Here is a 20,689-nt window from a genome sequence, read left to right as displayed (position 1 = left end):
TGTTCGTCCGGTGTTTCTGATGTATTGTGTCTCTTCGTTGTCACTTTCCTATAACAATATGTTGTTATTGGATTCTAAAGTCAAACTTCAAGAAATTGTTGTGTGTGTTGTTCCCCTTCTTTGTTCCGAGATCGATGGATATGACTCTGGTTGAGCAGTTGTTTTTTGCGGGTGAGTGTTTGTTCTTTTCTCGCCCTTGGTCCATCAGGAACACTTGATGATTGTTTACCTCGATGCCTGTTTTGTTGTTGTGCGCGTAAGATACTAAGTCTCATCTGTGTTGAAATGTATATTTCGGGTTTTTATCATGGTATGTTAGGGTTTAGAGGAGGACCTAGCTCCTTTATATGGCAAATCCGTTAGTCGTCCCCGATCTACGGTTCCTTAGCCCACCTGCCATCCATTAGGTTCTAGTCCGTATTTCCCATCGCATAGAAACCATCGTGTACACTCTGGCCCCCTTATGTGGAATATTCATTATTTCTCATCAGGATACCTAAATCGCCAACTCTCTTTTCCTCTCGCAAAATCAAAATCGGCAAATTAACACAGTTTCGCACCGTCAGGGTTTTTACACGTTCGAAATCTCTCTGCAACTTCACTTGTTTTACAAGCTCTAGCTTCATTGTCTCTCTCTTCGCTGCTGTGAATCTTTCTCATTCGAAGTTTACAAAGATGGGAAGAATATAGTTTGATTTCTTGGTTTCCACCTAAGTAACAATGCTGGACGAAAGCAACTTTGATGTGCATCTTCAGTTGTGGGCACTTAGAATTCCTTGTCAACTGTGCACACCTGTTCTTCGTATACTGAATGGGTACTTCATGGCATAGCTTCCTTTCAGTTAAAAAGATAGAATATCAGCTTAATCATTTATTTAGTGACATTAAATGGTGACTTTTCTTTTGCAGGTATTTGCTTGACAAGCTCCGTGTTAAACCCATTACTGAAATCCATCTTGTGAAAAAAACCGCTATTTGATATTATCTGAAAAGATTCAAAGTTCTGGTAAGAAACATATAACATCCAGAGGTGTTTTAGGTTATATGTGAAGCTAAGTGAAATTTACTTAAAAGTTAAAACAATAGAGAGTTTGAAAGCTTGATTTATAATATGCAATGTATGAGTGAGGATAGCGAAGAGGGTGTACCATCCAAATTTGATAATCCAAATCCAATTTGATTTCCTATTTTCACTAAACTTTATTTATTTTGAATTAAATAAATGAGCAAAATCAAAATTCAATTTGTTTTCCACCTTCACTAACCTTCATTTATTTTGAAAATATTTTTAGTGATATTCAGTTTTCAATTTGAGTTAGAATTCGATTTTCCTTCATCTTCGGTTTCTATTTGAGTTTTATTCAATCATTCTCTTTATATGGTGGTGTTTTTTTTAGAATAAAGCGGCATATAGTTATTTTTTTCTCCACAGTTAATTAAGGGTACTACTGTAACTTGACAAAAAGGTAAATAAGTATAAAAATATGTATAAGGGTATTTTGTGGTTTTTGATAAAATATTAAGATGCCATATCATCAGTAAACTAACGAAACTTAACGATAGGGAGACAATAGTAATTGTAGACAAAGTTAAAGGTTGGATTAGTAATTTTAAAAAGTAAATGAGATACAGTTGTAATAAAATCAAAGTACCGGGGGACAATAATAATTATATTAATGGAGGCAATAGTAATTGTAGACAAAGTTAAAGGTTAGATTAGTAATTTTGAAAAGTACATGAGATACAGTTGTAATAAAATCAAAGTACAGGGGGACAATAGTAATTATTCCTATTAATATTGGATTGATTAAGGCAAATTTTCTTTTTTGAATTTTGAACCGTATATTTATGTGTAAAAATATAATGAGTTAGAATTTTTTTTTATTAATAAACATAAATGCAGCTGTCTAAAAAATTGTACTATTAAATTTATTGAACTAAATCCGCTGATGATAAATGATTCAGATTTAATTCTATTCAATTTAATTATAGAATTTATAGGAACGTTCAACTAAACAATTTACAGTCGTTTTATCACCACCTTCACATAATAAATTATTAGTTTTTTATTATTAATAAATGAATATAAATTTAAATTATGTAAATTAATTATCAGATAATACGATTTAAATCCTGACACTCTGTTACATTTGTCTAAATAGATTTGGGTGTGAATAAAATTTAAATACTAACTATTTCTTCACAGCATTATATAAAATATTCACTATTACATGTTTTCAGCCCCTCATTGGAAAAGTCAATCCAACTCCTCTTAACCAATCATTTACTAAAAATGAAGTTAGAGTACATGTCAAAGTGATGATTCATTTTCATCACTTAACAAGTATTCATAGAATTGATCTTTATTCACATCATTTAGAATGTGATTATTCATAAATTTATGAATATCATCATCTACATATCATATAGTCATTTTATGGATTTAAGAGTATGTGAGCTGAAATTGAGACATGGGAGGGAGCCAATAAACAAGTAAATATGATTAATTACTAAACTTTAATTATTTATGATATGATAAAAACCTAATTACAATGGTACATTTTCTTCCCTCTTTTGTGAATTAATAATTTTATTCATACTAAGTAATTGTTCTACTCCATTGTTGCCATTCGTTTGAAAGTATGACTTTTCATGACTTTTTCCCATTTCAAAATCTTGAATGAGGCTTTCATCTCTCATGATTCCTAAGGGATAAAAGAGAAATACCACTATTTGTCTCCCAATATTAAAAATTAAATTTTAAGACAAAAATGATAGGTATAGATATCTTTCTTAATCATAAATCAATTAATTTTCTTTTTTAATTTAATTAGTGGAGTAGTTGTTTTTTTTTCTAACATTATATTGGAAGTAATTATGAAAGTGATATGTATTCTTTCTTTTTTTTTCAATTTACACTCCTCTCTCTCATTTTTGTGTTGTATTGAAGTAATTGTTCTATTAAAAAAGAGAATTATTGAAGTAATTCAACTAAAATATAATAAAATAATCTAGCAATGGGTTCTACATGAGTCACCCAGTATGGAAGTTTGCTCGCCCGACGGAGAGGTGATCTAAACTTATTATTTGGCCCCCTTCCAATATTTAATATTGGCTCTAGCTGTGCAAGTAAAAAATAGAAATGTATATGCATATTTGTATAGTTCAAATAGAATACTTTGTAATCTTCGCGTGTAGTGGGAGAGATCCAAAAATGTTGTATTTAGAGAACAAATTCAATGGAAATACACATCAAATATTATACATATAGAGAATGAAAATGCTTTTTTTTAATTTTTTTATTATTAAGAATCCTAATTTTGTCGAGCAATATAGATATATCTTTAAAAAATAAAGAAAAAAGAAAAAGAAAAATAAGAATATGAATATATCATATGGAAAACTAATTGGTCATGTTTATTGCACAGGTCATGTTGAACAGGTCCATTTGTAGGCATGACCATTGACGAAACAAACAAACACAATAAATTACCCCGCACATGCAAGCGGAGACAGACCTAGATAGAATTGCAATAAAAGAAGAATTCACCTTTCTGGGTTTTCTTTAGAAAGTGTTATCTGATTCGAATTTCTTGAAATTGAAATAGATAGATTATGAGGGTAGAAAAGAATGTAGATGTAAAAGAAAAAAAACGGAAATAGTGACAGCCAGAGAGAAGAGCTTTTTTTTTTTTTTGGTAAACTTAGTTTTCATTCAGAAGAAGAACACAAGGCAACAGAAGAGGAAGATTCTTGAAGCCAAGGAGAAGAAATCGGCAAAGAGGTCTTTTCCTGAATAGACATGGCCTTTCGGGCTAGAGAATCTGCCAACACATTGGCTTCTCTAGGAATAAAGCGGAAACAACACCTCAAAGGAGGGGAAACAAAAGATAAAATATCATCAACCACCATACTGACTCAAGGGGAGGGGAGGGAGGGAGTTGACTCCGTTAAGCAAATCCACCACTGGCCTTGCAATCGATTCCAATATTATATATTTTATAATACCATCCCTTATTGTCAGTGCCTCCCCAACCTGAATATCATCGAAGGAGCAAGTATGCGATACCGCACAAATGATATTATCCGAGCAATCACTAATTATTTTTTAATTTAATTACTAAACTAATTATTTTTCTAACATTATATTTGAAGTAATTATTTAAGTAACATGTATTATTTCTTTCTTTTTCAATTTACACTTATCTCTCTTTCTCTCTTTTTTTATTTATTTATTTATTTATTTATATGTTGTATTGAAGTAATTGTTCTATTAAAAAAAAGTTATTGAAGTAATTGAATTAAAATATGATAAAATAATTTAACACTGAGTCCTACATGAACCACACAATATGTGTGGTTGCTTGCCCAACGAGGAAGTGATCCAGACTTATTATTCGGCCCCCTTCCAATATTTAATTCAATGAAAATACACCATCAAATACTATATGTATAGTCGTATAGAGAATGAAAATGCATATTTTTTTTTTTATAATTAAGAATCCTAATTTTATCGAGGAATATGGATATATCTTTAAAAAATAATAATAATAAAAAGAGGTGTTGGTTTCAACCACTAGCAATGGCGGACCCAGGATGCAATAGTGGGGTGGCGAAGAATGAAAGCCAGTAACCTTCCTATTTGGGGTCCTACCGCTAAATTATTTTATTAAATTAAAGAATAGACCCATATATATTTTGTGGGGCCCACACATATTTGAAAAAATGATAAATTATTGATAATGATATATTTTTTTTCGACAAAATATAGGTAAAATTAAAGCAACAATATAAAAAAAATATACACATGACTTCAACTCTAAAAAGTTAAATGCAAACCAAAATTTTCATTGGTAGGAGATGTAAACCAAAATTTTTTTTAGGTAAGAGATGCAAATCAATGGTAGTTAGTTACCTACTAACTATAGACATTTTATTCACAATGCAAAATCAAATAACAAAAATTGCAGAAGAAATAAAGAAACATAGAATATAAAATCAAATTAAAAAGAATAACAAAAGAAAAGAGAAAAAAAGAAACAATGAATAAATTGAGAAAGAGAAAGAGACTTAATTGTGGAGTAGATTTTTTTCCAAATTTTCTTAAGCCACGCTTATAGAAGGGGAAGAGAATAAATAGAAAAAAAAAAGAGGATAGAGGAGAGGAGATAAGAGAATAAATAGGGATGAAGAGTTAGTTTTTAATTAGAAATAATATTTTGATTTTTGAATACCTAATAAGATTTTTTTTTTCAAAAATTTCCTTTAACCCACGTTAGAAACATAAGAGAATAAATAGAAATAAAAGACTGAGAGAGAAGAGGGGGGAGAATAAATAGGGATTGATGGATTAGTTTTTTTATTAGGAATGACATTTCTACCCATTATTTTACATTTAAAAATTATTCACAATATTGGGGAGGGGCCAAATAGTGACATTTCACATGTAGGAAGAGAAAAAACCGGAAAAATTAAAGGAATTAAGGGAATATGGATAAAATTTAAAAAAATCCGGGGGCCATGGCCCCCTCCGGCCCCTTCATAGGTCCGCCCCTGAGTCCACTAGAACAACTCTCTGTTGGCGTCATGTTTATAAATTTGAATCTACTCAATTGATTGAATCAGACTAAGTACAAAACCAAATCCAATAATGCAAACGATAACTACATGCACAAGAAGGCCCTGGTATTGAATATGACTAAGTAAAAGAACAAAGTATATGGGGGATGCGAGTGTATTAAAAGCAATACATCTAATTTCATTGGTGCAAATACTAGGGTCCAATAGGCTAGGGATGTGAGAAGGAAGGTCAACTTAATGTTTCTATCTTACTATCTCTACATAGGCTGCTACTATTAGAAGCGCATCCGTATATGATTGACTTAGGTTTTGAATTTAAAATTGAGTATATATCACTTACCTTGACAAATAGCACTTACTCCCCCTCTTAGTTGGATAATATCACTTACCTCCCCTCTTACCTAGCAAATATATCAAACATCACCCTCTGTTAACTTTCTCGATTAAATTTAACTTTTACCCCCTCTTAGTTGGATAATATCACTTATCTCCCCTCTTACCTAGCAAATATATCAAACATCACCATCTATTAACTTTCTCGATTAAATTTAATTTTTACCGTTAAATATTTTTCTAAAACCCCAAATATCCTTAGTTAAAATTCACATTATCTTTAATTATTAAAACCCAACATACCCTTTTTTTTTTTTTTTTTTTATCAAACAATCATAAAAACACGTACTACTATCAAGTAAAATTAAAAATGCAATAAAAAAAAATGTTACATTGATAAAATTAAGCACGTACTAATATTTTGGGTTTTTTTAATTGTTTGATATTAAAAAAAAAAAAATCCTATGTTGGGCTTTTAATAATTAAAGATAATTTAGATTTTAATTATAACGCTTTGATTTTTAACAATTATTTTAATTTGAGGGTAATTTATTATTTTAACTGTTATGGTGATTACGATAATTTAGGGTTTAAAAAAAAAATTTAGCCAAAGGTAGTTTGGAGTTTTATATAAATATTTAACGAAAAAGTTAAATTTAACCGAAAAAATTAACAGAGGGAAGGTGTTTGATATGCTTGTTTAATAATAGGAGAGGTAAGTGATATTATCCAAGAGGGGGTGTAAGTGCTATTTGTCTAGCTAAGAGGTGAGGTAAGTGATATTTACCTTTTAAAATTTGACCATTAGATATTACTCTTCTAGATATTCAATGATCAAGAAAATCATACATGGGCAAGGGATTGCCTTTTATTTCTTCGAGTTCCATATATAGATTATTGAAAAATGTATATGTTTAATTCAGTATAATTTTCATTTTGCAGGTTGAAGGATAGATACACTTAGCTAGTGATATTCTCTCTCACTTTCACATATCACAATAATAAAGCATCCACTTCATGGAGAGATGATATAGTAGAGAAAAAAAAATTTGTTAGTGCCATGAAGAGAAATATATCTTGTCTGTTTTTATGTTTTTATACAATGCAATGTGTTTTTTCAATGCCATGGGGGAAATGAAATTGGCTCAAACCTTCATCTGAATGAAAATTATATCTTGTTTATAGAATGATGTTATTGAAAAATCTATTTTATTTATTTATTTACTTCTTTTACATTTTTGTGATGTGCAAGACTTTGCATAGGTACACAAACCCTGTTTTCCAATCTTTGCCACAAGTTTATTTGGGATTGATAGATTGAATGAAGCTCAAAGGATGAAAAAGAGGGGGAAGATATCGAGACACAGAGGTACGAACGAGAGACCTCTACATTGGAGGCTACTAGTCTACCACATTTATGCTAAAAACACATCTACAAAACTTAATATATTAAATTTAATGGTAAGATTTTTAAGAGTATTCAACCAACTAATTTTGCAGTCGTTTGACCAATGAACGAAAGTTCGTTCATCTCGCCCAATTCGCTGCCCAGCGAAATGGTGAAATATCGCCACCCAGTTAATTTAGCATGAGTTACCTAATTTCTGATTTTCAATCTTTTCATCAAGCTTCAATTATGGCGTCTACTGAAGAAGCTACCGTTGCCGTCGAATTAGTTTTCGATCCTTCGGTTACAGAGCAGGTCGAAGAGAAACCAGAAACAAAGCCATCAAAGGTGAAGAAAGCCGCTAAGAAAGAGAGACAAAACAAGAACGCTGCTAGACACAAATTTATTCCCTTCACGTCCGACCTTTGCTTCGATTCGCCAAAAATCAACGATTTTCGCTGAATCGCCGGAAAATCGTCGATTTTGAGGCGATATTAAACCAATCTCGTTTCGCCCCTTGGTTTCAATTCGCCAAGGGGCGATATCATGGAATTTCGGGTATAAAATGTTCTATGCGTTTAACAATCACCTACTCATAATAAATTATTAAATTTTTTTATTAATAAATGGATATCTATTTAAATTAGATAAATTAATTATCAGATAATACGATTTAAATCCGGACACCCATTTACATTTGTCTAAATGGATTACTATTTATTCACAGCGGCATATAAAATATTCACTATTATAACTTTTCAGCCGCTCGTTGGAAAAGTCAATCAACTCCTCTTAACAAGTCATTTATTAAAAATGAGGTTAGAGTGCATGTCAAAGTGATGATTCACCTTCATCGCTTAACAAGTATTCACAAAATTGATCTTTATTCACATAATTTAGAATACAATTACCTATAAATTCTTGAATATCATGATCGACATATCATATAGTTAGTTTATGATGAATTTAGAAGTATGTAGTTTAAAATTGGGACATGGGAGGAAACCAATAAACAAGTAAATATAATTAATTATTAAATTTTAATTAGGAAATTTTTAATTGGCACAAATTTTCTGTCAGAATGAGTTTTGTTGCAAATGACACCCTACAAATCGGGTAGGTTTCAATGGTTAAACTAGGTTCATTGATTGTTATCAAGAACATCACGTCTTCAAGATACTGTAACTCAACACGTCCATTCTGCAACAGGAGTCTGAAGTCTAAAAATTTCAATGATGTAAGTTGAATAGTAGGATCTCAAATGCTGTAGAGCGTGATCTCTTTGCAAAGGAAGCACTCGTCCCAGTTCTCATCTCTTATTCATACAACTCTAGTAAATTAGTCAGCGAAATTCCGCCTACATAAATGAAATTTTGATTCGTAATCAAGTTCGAGCTAGATGATATGAGGTTCGTTCTCAAATAATCTCTCAAATAATGCATATGATTGATTTAGGTTTTAAATTTAAAATTTGACCAATAGATATTACTCTTCTAAATATCCAATGATCAAGAAAATCATACATGGGCGGCGAGGGATTGCATTTTTTTTAGTTTGTAAATTATTGAGAAATGTACATATTTAACTTAGTAAAATTTTAATTTTGCAGGTTGATTGAATGATAGATATACCTAACAACCACATGACCGGCTAGTGATATTCTCTCCCACTTTCAAATATTACAATAATAAAGTATCAACCTCATCGAGAAATGATGTATTAGAGAAATTTTTTTTGTTAGTGAATGAAGAGAATGAAACATGAAACATGCTCAAAATTTTATTTGAATGAAAATTATATATTGTTTATAGAGTGATGTTATTGAAAATCAATTTTATTTATTTATTTATTTACTTTTTTACATTTTTGTGGTGTGCAAGACTTTGCAAAGGTATTTAAACCATTTTTCCAATTTTCAGAAAAAAAAAAAATAGTCGCGAGTTTATAGATAGAGAGACAGAAGTACGAACGGGAGACCTCTGCATTGGAGGCTACCACCCTTATGTTAAAAGCACATCTACAAAACTTAGGTCTTCTAACTCGGAGATCTTTAGTCAATCTGGGTTAATTCGGTTTTAAGGGTTCGGTTCAAAGAGTTTTATAGGATTTTATCCAATCCGGTTTTGTATTGGACCAGTTCGATACAAAACCCCAAGAAATAAAAACGCCATAACGGACCATGACGATCTACAGCGTTTCAAACCAACCGAGTTAACCAGGTAACGACTTCACTCAAGGAGTCAAGGATACCTAAAAATCGCCGCAACTCTCTTTTTTCCTCTGCAAAAATCAAAATCGGCGAATTAACACAGTTTCGCGCCGTCAGGGTTTTTACACGTTCGAAATCTCTGCAACTTCACTTGTTTTACATGCTCTAGCTTCATTGTCTCTCTCTTCGCTACTTTGATTTTTTTCCCATTCGAAGTTTACAAAGATGGGAAGAATATAGTTTGATTTCTTGGTATCCACCCAAGTAACAATGCTGGACGAAAGCAAATTTGATGTGCATCTTCAGTTGTGGGCACTTAGAATCCCTCGTCAACTGTGCACACCTGTTCTTCGTATACTGAATGGGTACTCCATGGCATAGCTTCCTTTCAGTTAAGATAGAATACCAGCTTAATCATTTATTTAATGACATTATGTGGTGATTTTTCTTTTGCAGGTATTTGCTTGACAAGCCCCGTGTTAAACCCATCACTGAAGATCCATCTAATGAAAAAAACCGCTATTTGATATTATCTGAAAAGATTCAAAATTCTGGTAAGAAACATTTAACATCCTGAGGTGTTTAGGTTATATGTGAAGCCAACTGAAGTTTACTTAAAACAACAGAGAGATTGAAAGCTTTGCCATTATTCAGAGTAGTACTGTGTAACTAACTTGAAATCATTCTAAATTTCCTCATTTTCATTTAGACATCACTGAATTTTCTTTTAATGACATGTAATGTTGGTCACCAGATTCATTCTAGTTATGGTAATTATAAGTTTACATCGATTTCTGCCCTAAATATCACTGAATGTTTTGTAATGGCAATGTATAGTTCATTATGAGTTTGTCACACAATCACTCTTGTTCTGTAACTTTATTATTCTTTAAGCTTTTAACGTCACTTCACTTCTTCACATGTAACCAGCCAGAACCTCGTCTCTTAGATGAATGAAAGAGTTGTAAAAGATAAGAGCCTCTTTCTATGATATACTTTGCATGTTCTTTGGGAGAAAAGATGGTCTGAGGGGCTGGGCTGTTAACGTTCATAGTCAGAAGAGCCCTATTGATTGCTAACATTAACAAACAACTCATCATCTTTCGAGAAGTTTAGGAAACTTTTCCTCTAGGTTACATCTGGATGTCCTGAAGTTAAGTAAAATGAATGAAAGTGTACACAGTCTAGGGGACTGGGGATTAGAGATCTCCAGGCATTGCCAGCAAGCAAAGTCTGCTGGATGTATCACACTTTGTGTCTTTCAAAAGACTAAATGTTAACCTTTTCTATTCTGTAACTTAGCAGATGTCATCAAATCAGCATATCCATTTGCATTAGATATTTTTTATTTTTGGAGGATGTCATCAAATCAGTCTTGCTGTTCTGAAGCAGATTATTTTAAATGCTTGACCTCACAATTGTAAGTACCTTTGCTGACAATTTCCACAAAATTGAATGTGGAAAACAGACTTATCTGATATTCCAGATCAAACACTTGATGCCTTGAAGAAGTTATGCAATATTGAAGTTGTTCCATATTCATTGACGCTTGGGTATTCTTATTGGACTGCAGGTCAGTTGTTTACTTTGGGATTATTTGCAGAATTCATGTCTTTCAGTTGGCACTTTGTTTCTTAAATATTAGGATATTGGTAAAGAATATTGGCCTATAGTCTGCAATCATGTTTTTACTGGCTTCCTAAATCATAGTTATGTTTATACCTTATCATATTTCTTGTTTTTCTAGATCATATTTTGAAGCAGATATTACCTACTGGAGTAGAGGTGCCTTCATCTTTTGAAACAATAGGTAAGTGTTCTTTTTTCTTCTTCTTTCCTTCATGTGTTTGCATTGGACATCAGGTTTTTAATTTGTGTACAGCCTTTTTCCTGCTCTGGTTTTATTTGTATCATTTATGACACTGGTATTATGTTTTCAGTTGATGACAGTTTTTAAGATTTCATTTTTTAATTGAAGGAACTGACAGTGTTTCTTTTATTTTTCAGGTCACATTGCTCATCTCAACATAACTGAGGAACTACTTCCTTACAAGGATGTTATTGCAAAGGTCATTTATGATGTATGTTGGTTTTGATGGTACTTTATTTATTTAATTATCTTTTTTGTTTCGCGCGGGGGGGTACAAATAATCCTTTACTGTAGTTTATGTGAACATGCTTGTCAATTCTGCTGAAATGGTTCAGAATTTCTCTCTCTTTCTCTCCCCATTATACTTCTCCTAATTTTTCGCTGGTCCAAAATGAGAAAAACAAGTGTTAAGATGCTTAGGGACATTTTCAAACTTAAAAGCTGTGCAGATGTTTCAGAAAATAAGTGACACTGAATGATCAGATCCAAGAGATCTGATGTGCCTGTGGTTAATGATCTGTCCGGTAAGGATGGGTATAATATTGGGTACAATATTCTGTTTTTTAAACCCCATGAGTATTTCACTTGTCTGACTTGTGTTCCCACTGTTTTTCTTTTTCCGCGTTTCAACCTATTTTCTGTGTCAACTGCACCATTTTCTGACCATTAGAATTTGTTCTGGATTTTAGATTATTAGTTCCCCTTTAATGAGGAACTTAACCCAAGTTTCAAGTGATCCTGAGTTTTGGAACTTCAGATGCTGAAAACACCCCTATTTCACTATTATTTTGCCCATATTTGATTTCATTTTGAGTACTTCCAGTCTGCCTGTCAGAATTTACCTGGTATGGAGAATTAATTGATCCTATCTAGTGTAATGCTTGACCAAAGTTTTTGCCTAATCTGATTTGGATTTGATTGTTTTCATTAATTGTGTTCTGGATGTGGATTTCTTAAGTTGCTTTCTCTCCTTCTATTCATTCTCTTCCATCTTTTTTAGGATTCTTAACCTCCCTATTTGTGATTAATCTCTGTAATCTCGCCTTCATCTGAGAAGGTTTAGTGAGTTAGGTTTAAGAACACAAAGGGAGAGGGGGGGGGGGGGGGGGCAAGCCTATCAAGAGGAAGGCCTAATGGAGGAGGTGAGCCTCCAGGCACTAACAGTTAGCCTATTGTTGGGGGAGTCAGACACCCGGGGATGGGGAATATGGAGAAGTCTAGATGAGACCTCAAAACAGATTCTTGTCTGGGGGATCTTTCTACCCTACCAGATTCATTCTTCCATGGATTTGAGTAATGGAGAAAGTGAGAAAAATTTGTGTTCTCAACTTTTCAGTAGTATCACAAATTTCCTTAGTCTTATGATCTTTTAAGCACTCCTTACTTTAGGTTCTTTTCTTTATTGCAGAAAAATCAGCCAAGAATCAAAACAGTTGTTAACAAAGTTGGAACCATAACAAATGAATTCCGGGTTCCAAATTTTGAAATTTTAGCAGGAAAGTCTGACATGATTACAGAACTGAAGCAATATGGGGCAACGTTCAAACTTGATTATGGCTTGGTCTATTGGAACTCAAGACTCGAACATGAACACAAACGACTGGTCTCACAGTTTAAGGCAGGAGATATCATTTATGACATGTTTGCTGGAGTTGGTCCTTTTACGATTCCTGCTGCTCAAAAAGGGTGTATAGTACACGCTAATGATTTAAACCCTGATAGTGCTCATTATCTAAAGACCAATGCGAGCATCAACAAAGTAGAGGATTGTGTTTTTGTGTACAACATGGATGCAAGGGCATTCATCTCTAAATTATTGTCAGTGCCTGTGAGTGAGATTGAACAGGAATCTCAGGTTCCTAGTCTCGAAGCTTGTGACCAATGCATCATACCAGCTGATGGCAAAGAGTGTTCTGGAAATGGAGCGGGCACAGGTAATATTATTTTTGGGTTGATAGGTAGCGTTTCTGTTTTATATGTTTCTAGTTTCTTTTTGCAAATTCATATCCCTTGCAGTTGAGATGAAAGACTTGATGGGTACTGATTCAAGGAATAGGAAAGGTGTTGAAGGATCATTTGCAGACACTGATGCTGTGGGTGCTGCTGCTAAAAGACCCGTGGAAAGTTGTGAGGAAGGTGTGTTGGGAAACAAGTATCGATATCCTTATGGAATGAATAAGTGTCTGACATGTTATCTCTAATTTGAATGCAGCATGAAACTGCATTTATTTTGAAGAAATTCTAGAGCTTGAACATTTAAATTTGTTTTGGATGTTTTAGAATTGTTGAAGTTTTCACTTTTAATTTTCCAGTTGTCATTGTATACTTCTTGTAATATATAAATGACTGACTTTTTTGTGTTGCTTTTCCTGTGCAAAAGACAAAAATGTGGATGGTGACAGTGCATCTGTGCACCATAGGGGTAAAGGGAGCGCAAACAAAAGAATGAGACACTCTATGGTATCCAATACTAAGACATGGGATCATGTGGATCATGTGATTATGAATCTTCCTGCATCTGCCATACAGTTTCTTGGTAAGCTTTTCATCCATTCATGCTTGAGGTTATCCAAAATAGTTTTCTTGTTAAGCCCATCCATTGCTTCAGAACTGCCATCTTTGTTTGTGTAATGTAGTTCAGTTACACTGCTCCAATTCTTTTTCAATATGATGTTGCTTGTCCAAAGAAAAAAAGAGTCAGTGGGAATGTGATGCAGAACTGGTCTTGTATTTGTATTTAGTATGATTGATATTAAGATGTTATAAACTATTTTACATATTCATGCCATTGTCCTTGCAATATTTCAAATTGATATAGTGCTAACGATTTAGCACTTCATATTTTGTATTTATTTTAACATGATTCCACCTTTTCTTATAAAATTACCAGATATGTTCTTGTTTTGTTGATTTATCTAAAATGTTTCATTCCTTATGTTGTAGTTTCAATTGAGTTGCATATTTTGCCTAACTATTTGATGATGTCTCCTTATTGTTACTTGGATTAACTATTGGTAATCTTTATTACAGATGCTTTTAGAGGCCTTATCCAAAGGGAATACTGGAAGGGATCTTTGCCTTGGATTCACTGCTATTGCTTTATGCGGTCAAACGAATCAGAAGAATTGATAATCTCTGTAAGTGTTCATCTATCAAATAGATAAAATGTTTTACTGGGCGTGTAATTCTAGATTACTGCTGGTTTGTTCTTCTGTTGTGTATTCCGCAGGTGTTTAAAGTTTAGTGATAGAATGAGCATTTGAAACTGGATGGTATTGGAGGCATATTTGTATCATTTCCCCAATTTGTTCAGTTTTGCTTTTGAAATGGACGGTTCCATGTACTTGTTTGGCTCCAAACCTGCCAAAAGTTGCTTCTCCCGAAACAAAAAACCAAACAAAAACAGGCTGGTTTTTTTTTTTTTTTTGCACTAAACTTTGGTGATCAGGTGTCTTAAATTAGGTAAAGATGTAATTTAACACAAAACATAAGAGATGGGGAAAGTTAATTCCAATGATATGCAGCATTGTTGAAGTATTCCTTATACTTGAACCATTACATGTCTCGATTACTCTCGAGTTCCAACATAAGCGATATCAATTTACCTAGTGTTTACCACTGTATTCTTTGTTTATTGAGGCTAATTTTTTGGTACCATGCAGGTGGCAGAGTCTGCTTTGGATGCTAGGATACAAGACCCAATATTCCATAGGGTTAGAGACGTTGCTCCAAACAAGGTACAAGCTGGTAGTGGATGTTGCTGTTGATATTTTGTCTAGTCTCAAAAGCATTCAATGGCTATGTTGGTTCAGTCGATATACTTTCATGAAATGCACGTTAGATGAACATAGAATGCATCACAATTAGGTGTCTTGTGAAGTGCTTTCATGGCCTGTTTGAGTCAGTTCTCTGTTGATCTGTAAATGGTGTTTGACTACAGATGAGAACTAGACTGAGAACAGTTTTACTGGCTGCCTGTTTTTGATTGTTGGGACTGTCTCAACTGGACAGATCAGTCATTAAAAAACAAGTGGTTTTGCTGAGTTGCATAGTTTTCTTCACAAAATATGGTACAGTTTGACTTGAATATGGTGTTTCATGTGACTTTGGACAGAGTCATGGGCTGTGGGTAGTTGGACTACCTGAGTGATAAATCAGGTGGAACTGCCAGTTTAGTTTTAGAGTATTGGTTCTGGCTTGAGTATTGATGCACTTTGCTCTTTCAGAATATCTTCATTTATTTATCAACATCATGTTTATCTTCGTATATTTTTTCACATCATGGTTGTCAATGAGGATGGGCCTTAGTGCAATGTTAATGGTTGCTCCACTGTGACCAGATGGTCCAGGCCTCAAATCTGGAAACAGGCTCTCTGGTAAAAGCAGGGTAAGACTGAACATTGACCCTCCCCAGATGCTGCAGTGGCTGAAGCTGCCTTGTGTACTGGGTACAACCTTTATGTATATCATTTTGTGTAAGTTGTGTTTAACTATTTACATACAAGGTTCTACACAAAGGTTGCAAAGTTCTCTTTGTCATTAATCTCTTCTTTCCCTGTGAATATTTGGATCAGAAGAAGTGATTGATGAGAGCAGATCATTTATTGCAGTGCTCTGGTATTACTACTGCTGGGCAGGCCATGAGAACAGAAAAATGCAGTATGCATTCCTGTAATTATAGCATCTGTTCTGTTATATGCTTTCATTAACCCTAACACACACAATCCACTTAACACTTTCACAACTCGATCACTTCATGCATATCGCTGACTTTCTGGACTGATGGTTTGCTTGCTAGTGTTTGTCCCCCCTTCAAACAAAAAGCGACCTCTCCTCCTGGAACTTCTGCCCTTTTTTATTTTGTAGTTACAATTACCATGTTGCTGGTTTGTAATTTCCACCTAAAATTTTGGTTCTGGTGTTTTCTCCATCTGTGGTTTGTGCTTCATATCCTGCAGCCCCACACAGCTACACATCTGTAACTGATTTGTGCCTGTTATTTACTGTTATACTAACTTCAACCCTTCAACTAATATATGTTTATCTATTGCAGGCAATGTTTTGCTTAAGTTTTCGGCTTCCAGAGGAAACTTGTTCCAATGAACAGACTGAAGTTACCATACAATCTGCTGAGAAGACGCTTTAACTTCTAACTGAATTGGTTCCTTTTGTATCATGAACCCCTCCATCACTTGTATCATTTGCAAGGCGACAGTTCAATTGATCTGGTTTCTTCCTTTTCCGTGATTCATCATGAGGTCTTCATCTACAGAGATACCATTTCCAAGTCGGCCGGCAGTGAGCACCCATGCTCGATTCTTAGCACCTTGAGCTTTTCCACTCACTGGGGAACCATCTGGCTGTTGGGCTTATACTCTTCTGGCTGGAAATAAAAGACACAGGGTATGGAGGAGTATGTTGGAGTAGCCTGAGTGCATCTTTTTGTAACAAAGTTGGTGAAGTCAGAAATTGTAACTTGCTGTTAATTTCTTCTAGATTCAACTCCAGAGTAGAAATGTATTTCAAAACATTTTGGATTCAACTTTTGTATCTGAAGCCCAGAATTAATGAAACTGTTTTCCAAAACAACAATCTTTAGTCTTCTCTTAGCTTGGGCGATGGGTCAATCCTTGTTCCACTCCATGAATTCATGCCTTTCCACTGTTCAATTTTACTAGTAAAATCACAGTATTGGTTTCTTCAAAGTTCATATCAAAAGTAGAGTGCAGCTCTGCTATTAAACCGTTAGTAAATACCAAACCCATAAAAAGAAAAAGTAGATTAGCTTTGATATATAAAAAACTCTCAGGTGGATTTATGTAATTTGTTTTTAATTCTTACAAATGAACCACAATTTAGATTTAGATTTCTGTTCAATCTCAGTAATATCGGTTTTCTTTAGATGCCGTTTGTTTGCAAAAGTGAGGTGAGAAAAAAAGGAGGGGAAGAAAATACACAATTTAGCCACACTATCACTAAATTAAATTAATAAAAAAAAAAACCAAAAATAAAGAAAAGAATTCCAGTGACAGAAAATAGTGTTTAAACTTTAAACCCCGAAATCCCTCGCTAGTCGCTTCTAGGGTTCGACCGCTCTTAGTTCAGTTTTCTCGATAATAACGGAGCAGAGGCTCTGAAGTTGAATTAGCAAGCAAATTTTAGTTTTTATCGATTTACTCATCTGTAACCAGTTGATGCTTCCGTATTTCAAGTAGAATCATCGAAGGAGGAATTCCACACGATCAAATAGTGAATAGTTGACTGTAATTGATTGATGCTTCCGCATTTCAAGTAGATTTATCAAAGGAAGCGGTCAAATAGTAAGCAATTGACCTCTTAGGTTTGTTTGTTGGATTTTGTTAGTGGTGGTGAACCTTTGATTCACTTTCGTGTATCTTGTTTGTACTTTCTGCTTTGTAGATGGAAGCTCGATGTGTTTTATTTATTTATTCGATTTTTGTTTTGCAGGATTACGAATGGCTGGAGGATCAGTAGTAATAGAACAAACTGAAATAGATAAGAATTTATGTCTTGGGCTCTTAAATTTTCGGCAATATGAGAACTATTCCGGTTAGATTACAGTTTTGATCGTTCTTTCTTTTTTATTGCCTTTGTTATGCTAATTCAACTATTCAGGAAGACCCTTCCCCGTTTTGCTGGAATGTTTTCATTGAAATTGCATTGCCCTTGGGTGTCTCCTGTCTTTCATGTGAAATCTTTGAATTTGCGGAAGAACGCATCTTACACTTCGCAGAAAGTTTATTCTTCATACACCATTAGAGCTGTGCACACTGAAATTGCAGCTAGAGTTTCCCGGGTTGCCCAAACTGAAGCACAAGATGCGCTTTTTGATTACCTCCACTGTACTAGAAACTTTCACTTCACTGATGCTGAACACATTAGCAAGAACTCGCCTGTTTTCATTCGTAATCTAGTATCCAAGGTCGACGATGGTCAAGATGTAGCCCGATCACTGTCTAGGTTCCTTCGCTTTCACCCGATTAATGAGTTTGAGCCATTTTTTGAAAGCTTAGGATTGTCACCGTCTGAAATCTCACCCCTTCTTCCACGTAACATGATGTTTCTTAGTGATGATGAACTCATGCTTGAGAATTATCAAGTTCTTTGCAATTATGGGATTCCTCGTAGTAAGATTGGTAGAATGTACATGGAAGTTGCAGAAATTTTCAGATATAGTTTTGGGGTCTTGGCTTCAAAACTCCATGCTTATGAAGAAATGGGTCTGAGTAAACCAACTGTTATTAAGTTGGTAATTTGCTGCCCTAGATTTCTGATTGGGGGTGTTAATATGGATTTTGTTAAAGTTTTTGAAAAGTTGAAGGGGTTGGGAGTGAAACAAGATTGGATCCGAGGATATTTGTCAGATGACAGGACATATGATTGGAATAAAATGCTTGGCGTGATGTGTTTTCTAGAAGAAATGGGTTTCAAGGGAAAGGACATGGGGAAATTATTCAAAAATCATCCAGGCTTCTTGTTGGAAGGTTCAGGGAAGAAAATCTATATACTGGTTGGACTTTTGCTCAAGTTGGGCCTTGTAATGAATGATGTTTTATGTTTGCTCAAACAGCACCCAAGAATCCTAGCTGGGAATTTTGCAACCAACTTGTGTGAAGCAGTTCAGTTCATGTCAGAAATTGGGATGGAAACTGAAGACATTGGAAAGATTATATCTAGCAATACAAAGCTGCTGGGTTCATATTCTCTGTTGAAACCCAGAACTGTTTTGAAGAAACTAAAAATCAATCCAGCTAAGTTGTGTGAGGTCATTAAGGATGACCCTCAAAAATTGATAAGTCTAGCTTCCCAGACAAAGATTACCAGCATTGAGGATGTATGTAGCTTGGACAGACGGCATAAAGTAGCTGTTGATGATGGAAGGCATCTTCTAGAGAAAACAACATTTTTAGTGAGATTAGGGTATGTTGAGAACTCAGATGAGATGCTTAAGGCTCTAAAACAGTTCCGTGGTAGAGGTGATCAGCTTCAGGAGAGATTTGACTGCCTTGTAAATTATGGATTGGACTACCATGATGTCTCTAACATGATTAAAGTGGCACCACCAGTGTTGAACCAGACCAAGGATGTGGTTGAGAAGAAGCTCGACTATCTAGTGAATTGTTTGGGTTACCCCCTGGAATCAGTTGTATCGTTTCCTACATATCTATGCTATGATATAGAGAGGATCAGACTGAGGTTTTCTATGTATATATGGCTAAGGGAAAGAGGTGTAACAAAGTCCATGTTTGCCTTGAGTACAATTCTTGCGTGTTCAGATGCAAGATTTGTAAGATACTTTGTAGATTGCCATCCAGAAGGTCCAGCAGAATGGGAAAGATTGAAGAAATCTTCATCTTCAAGCTAGGTGCTGATTAGCTTCTTGATTTATGGGACAATGTATTGCTGGTATATTGGCGAATATATCTTTGTCTGTCATCTCTGACATGTCATCTGGCATTTCTTGATTGATTTAATTGATTCTATTTATTATTTTTTCACTACATCTTTGTTATTTGCAATCTATTTTGTTCATCTCCACAATCTTTGGTTGTTCATCTGCATAATCCTCAGTTGTAGATCCACGATTAAAAAGTTGAAACACCAATGGGAAATGGACTAGAATCATCTCCTCATAAGTTGGCTTATTCACGGTGGTTGGGACAAATTATGGTCAGTTTGGATGTGCATTTGTAATGGAACAGAAAGTGTGATGAATATGAATTGAAAGCAAATGGTATACCATGCACTCATCAACCCACAAAAGTTGGTGTAGTAGTAAACTGCAACATGACTTTGACAAGTTATACTACTACCCCCTGAGTTTCCAATCATCACTTTAATTCTGATCATATGGTATAAATTGGAGCCAAAACAAATTAATACCAACAGAGAAATCAATTCTGTGAATAATAACTCAGTAAAACAATAGTACATAAGACCAAGACAGTTTAGAGATTTCATTGAATGTGCATATCCTGACCTGATCTGTACCAAAGTTGTTAGGTCTGAGAGACCACTGGTCAAATTTTGGATGAATTTTAATGGCAGGATTGCTTATTCTCTGAAAAATAAACTCTGTATAGAACAGAAGTTGCAGAAAATATCCAGAATTCATCGCAGCATTTTTTATTGAAATTTCTCCAATCCAAGAGCTTCTCAAACTTACAGAGCATCAGAGCATGCATACTTTCTCAGTAATGAAAGAGGAGGTCCAAGACAAAATCCAATTATTGCAATTTATCTACAAGGTTGTAGCACCTTACAAACTTAAATATAAGATTTAAAAACA

At 34.2% G+C, this 20,689-nt stretch overlaps 2 protein-coding genes across 2 annotated transcripts; both read left to right on the top strand.

The window, feature by feature from the left end:
- The first annotated feature begins 9,564 nt into the window (after positions 1 to 9,564).
- Positions 9,565 to 16,983, top strand: LOC149001459 (S-adenosyl-L-methionine-dependent methyltransferases superfamily protein). Its single transcript, XM_089138171.1, has 11 exons — positions 9,565 to 9,874; positions 9,966 to 10,063; positions 10,978 to 11,082; positions 11,257 to 11,319; positions 11,517 to 11,590; positions 12,788 to 13,313; positions 13,396 to 13,515; positions 13,760 to 13,915; positions 14,410 to 14,516; positions 15,042 to 15,116; positions 16,433 to 16,983. The coding sequence occupies exons 1-11, from the start codon at positions 9,780 to 9,782 to the stop codon at positions 16,523 to 16,525; spliced, it is 1,512 nt and encodes a 503-aa protein (XP_088994297.1). The 5' UTR covers positions 9,565 to 9,779; the 3' UTR covers positions 16,526 to 16,983.
- A 462-nt stretch (positions 16,984 to 17,445) lies between these two features.
- Positions 17,446 to 20,689, top strand: LOC149001458 (transcription termination factor MTEF18, mitochondrial-like). The gene is made up of 2 exons (XM_089137285.1): positions 17,446 to 17,699; positions 17,848 to 20,689. Exon 2 carries the CDS (start codon positions 17,996 to 17,998, stop codon positions 19,763 to 19,765), a length of 1,770 nt encoding a protein of 589 aa, XP_088993411.1. The 5' UTR covers positions 17,446 to 17,699; positions 17,848 to 17,995; the 3' UTR covers positions 19,766 to 20,689.

This window comes from Hakea prostrata, chromosome 10, assembly GCF_041222555.1.
Source record: "Hakea prostrata isolate BN-2017 chromosome 10, UWA_Hpros_2, whole genome shotgun sequence".
NCBI classification, from domain to species: domain Eukaryota; kingdom Viridiplantae; phylum Streptophyta; class Magnoliopsida; order Proteales; family Proteaceae; genus Hakea; species Hakea prostrata.
The sequence above is the reverse complement of the archived record's forward strand: the minus strand, read 5'-3'. Positions and strand labels throughout refer to the sequence as shown.

Coding starts and splice junctions, on each gene's coding strand:
- LOC149001459 (XM_089138171.1), top strand. CDS start 9,780: ATGCTGGACGAAAGCAAATTTGATGTGCATCTTCAGTTGTGGGCACTT. Junction 9,875..9,965: donor GTTCTTCGTATACTGAATGG/GTACTCCATGGC, acceptor TTTCTTTTGCAG/GTATTTGCTTGACAAGCCCC. Junction 11,591..12,787: donor TTGCAAAGGTCATTTATGAT/GTATGTTGGTTT, acceptor TCTTTATTGCAG/AAAAATCAGCCAAGAATCAA.
- LOC149001458 (XM_089137285.1), top strand. CDS start 17,996: ATGCTAATTCAACTATTCAGGAAGACCCTTCCCCGTTTTGCTGGAATG.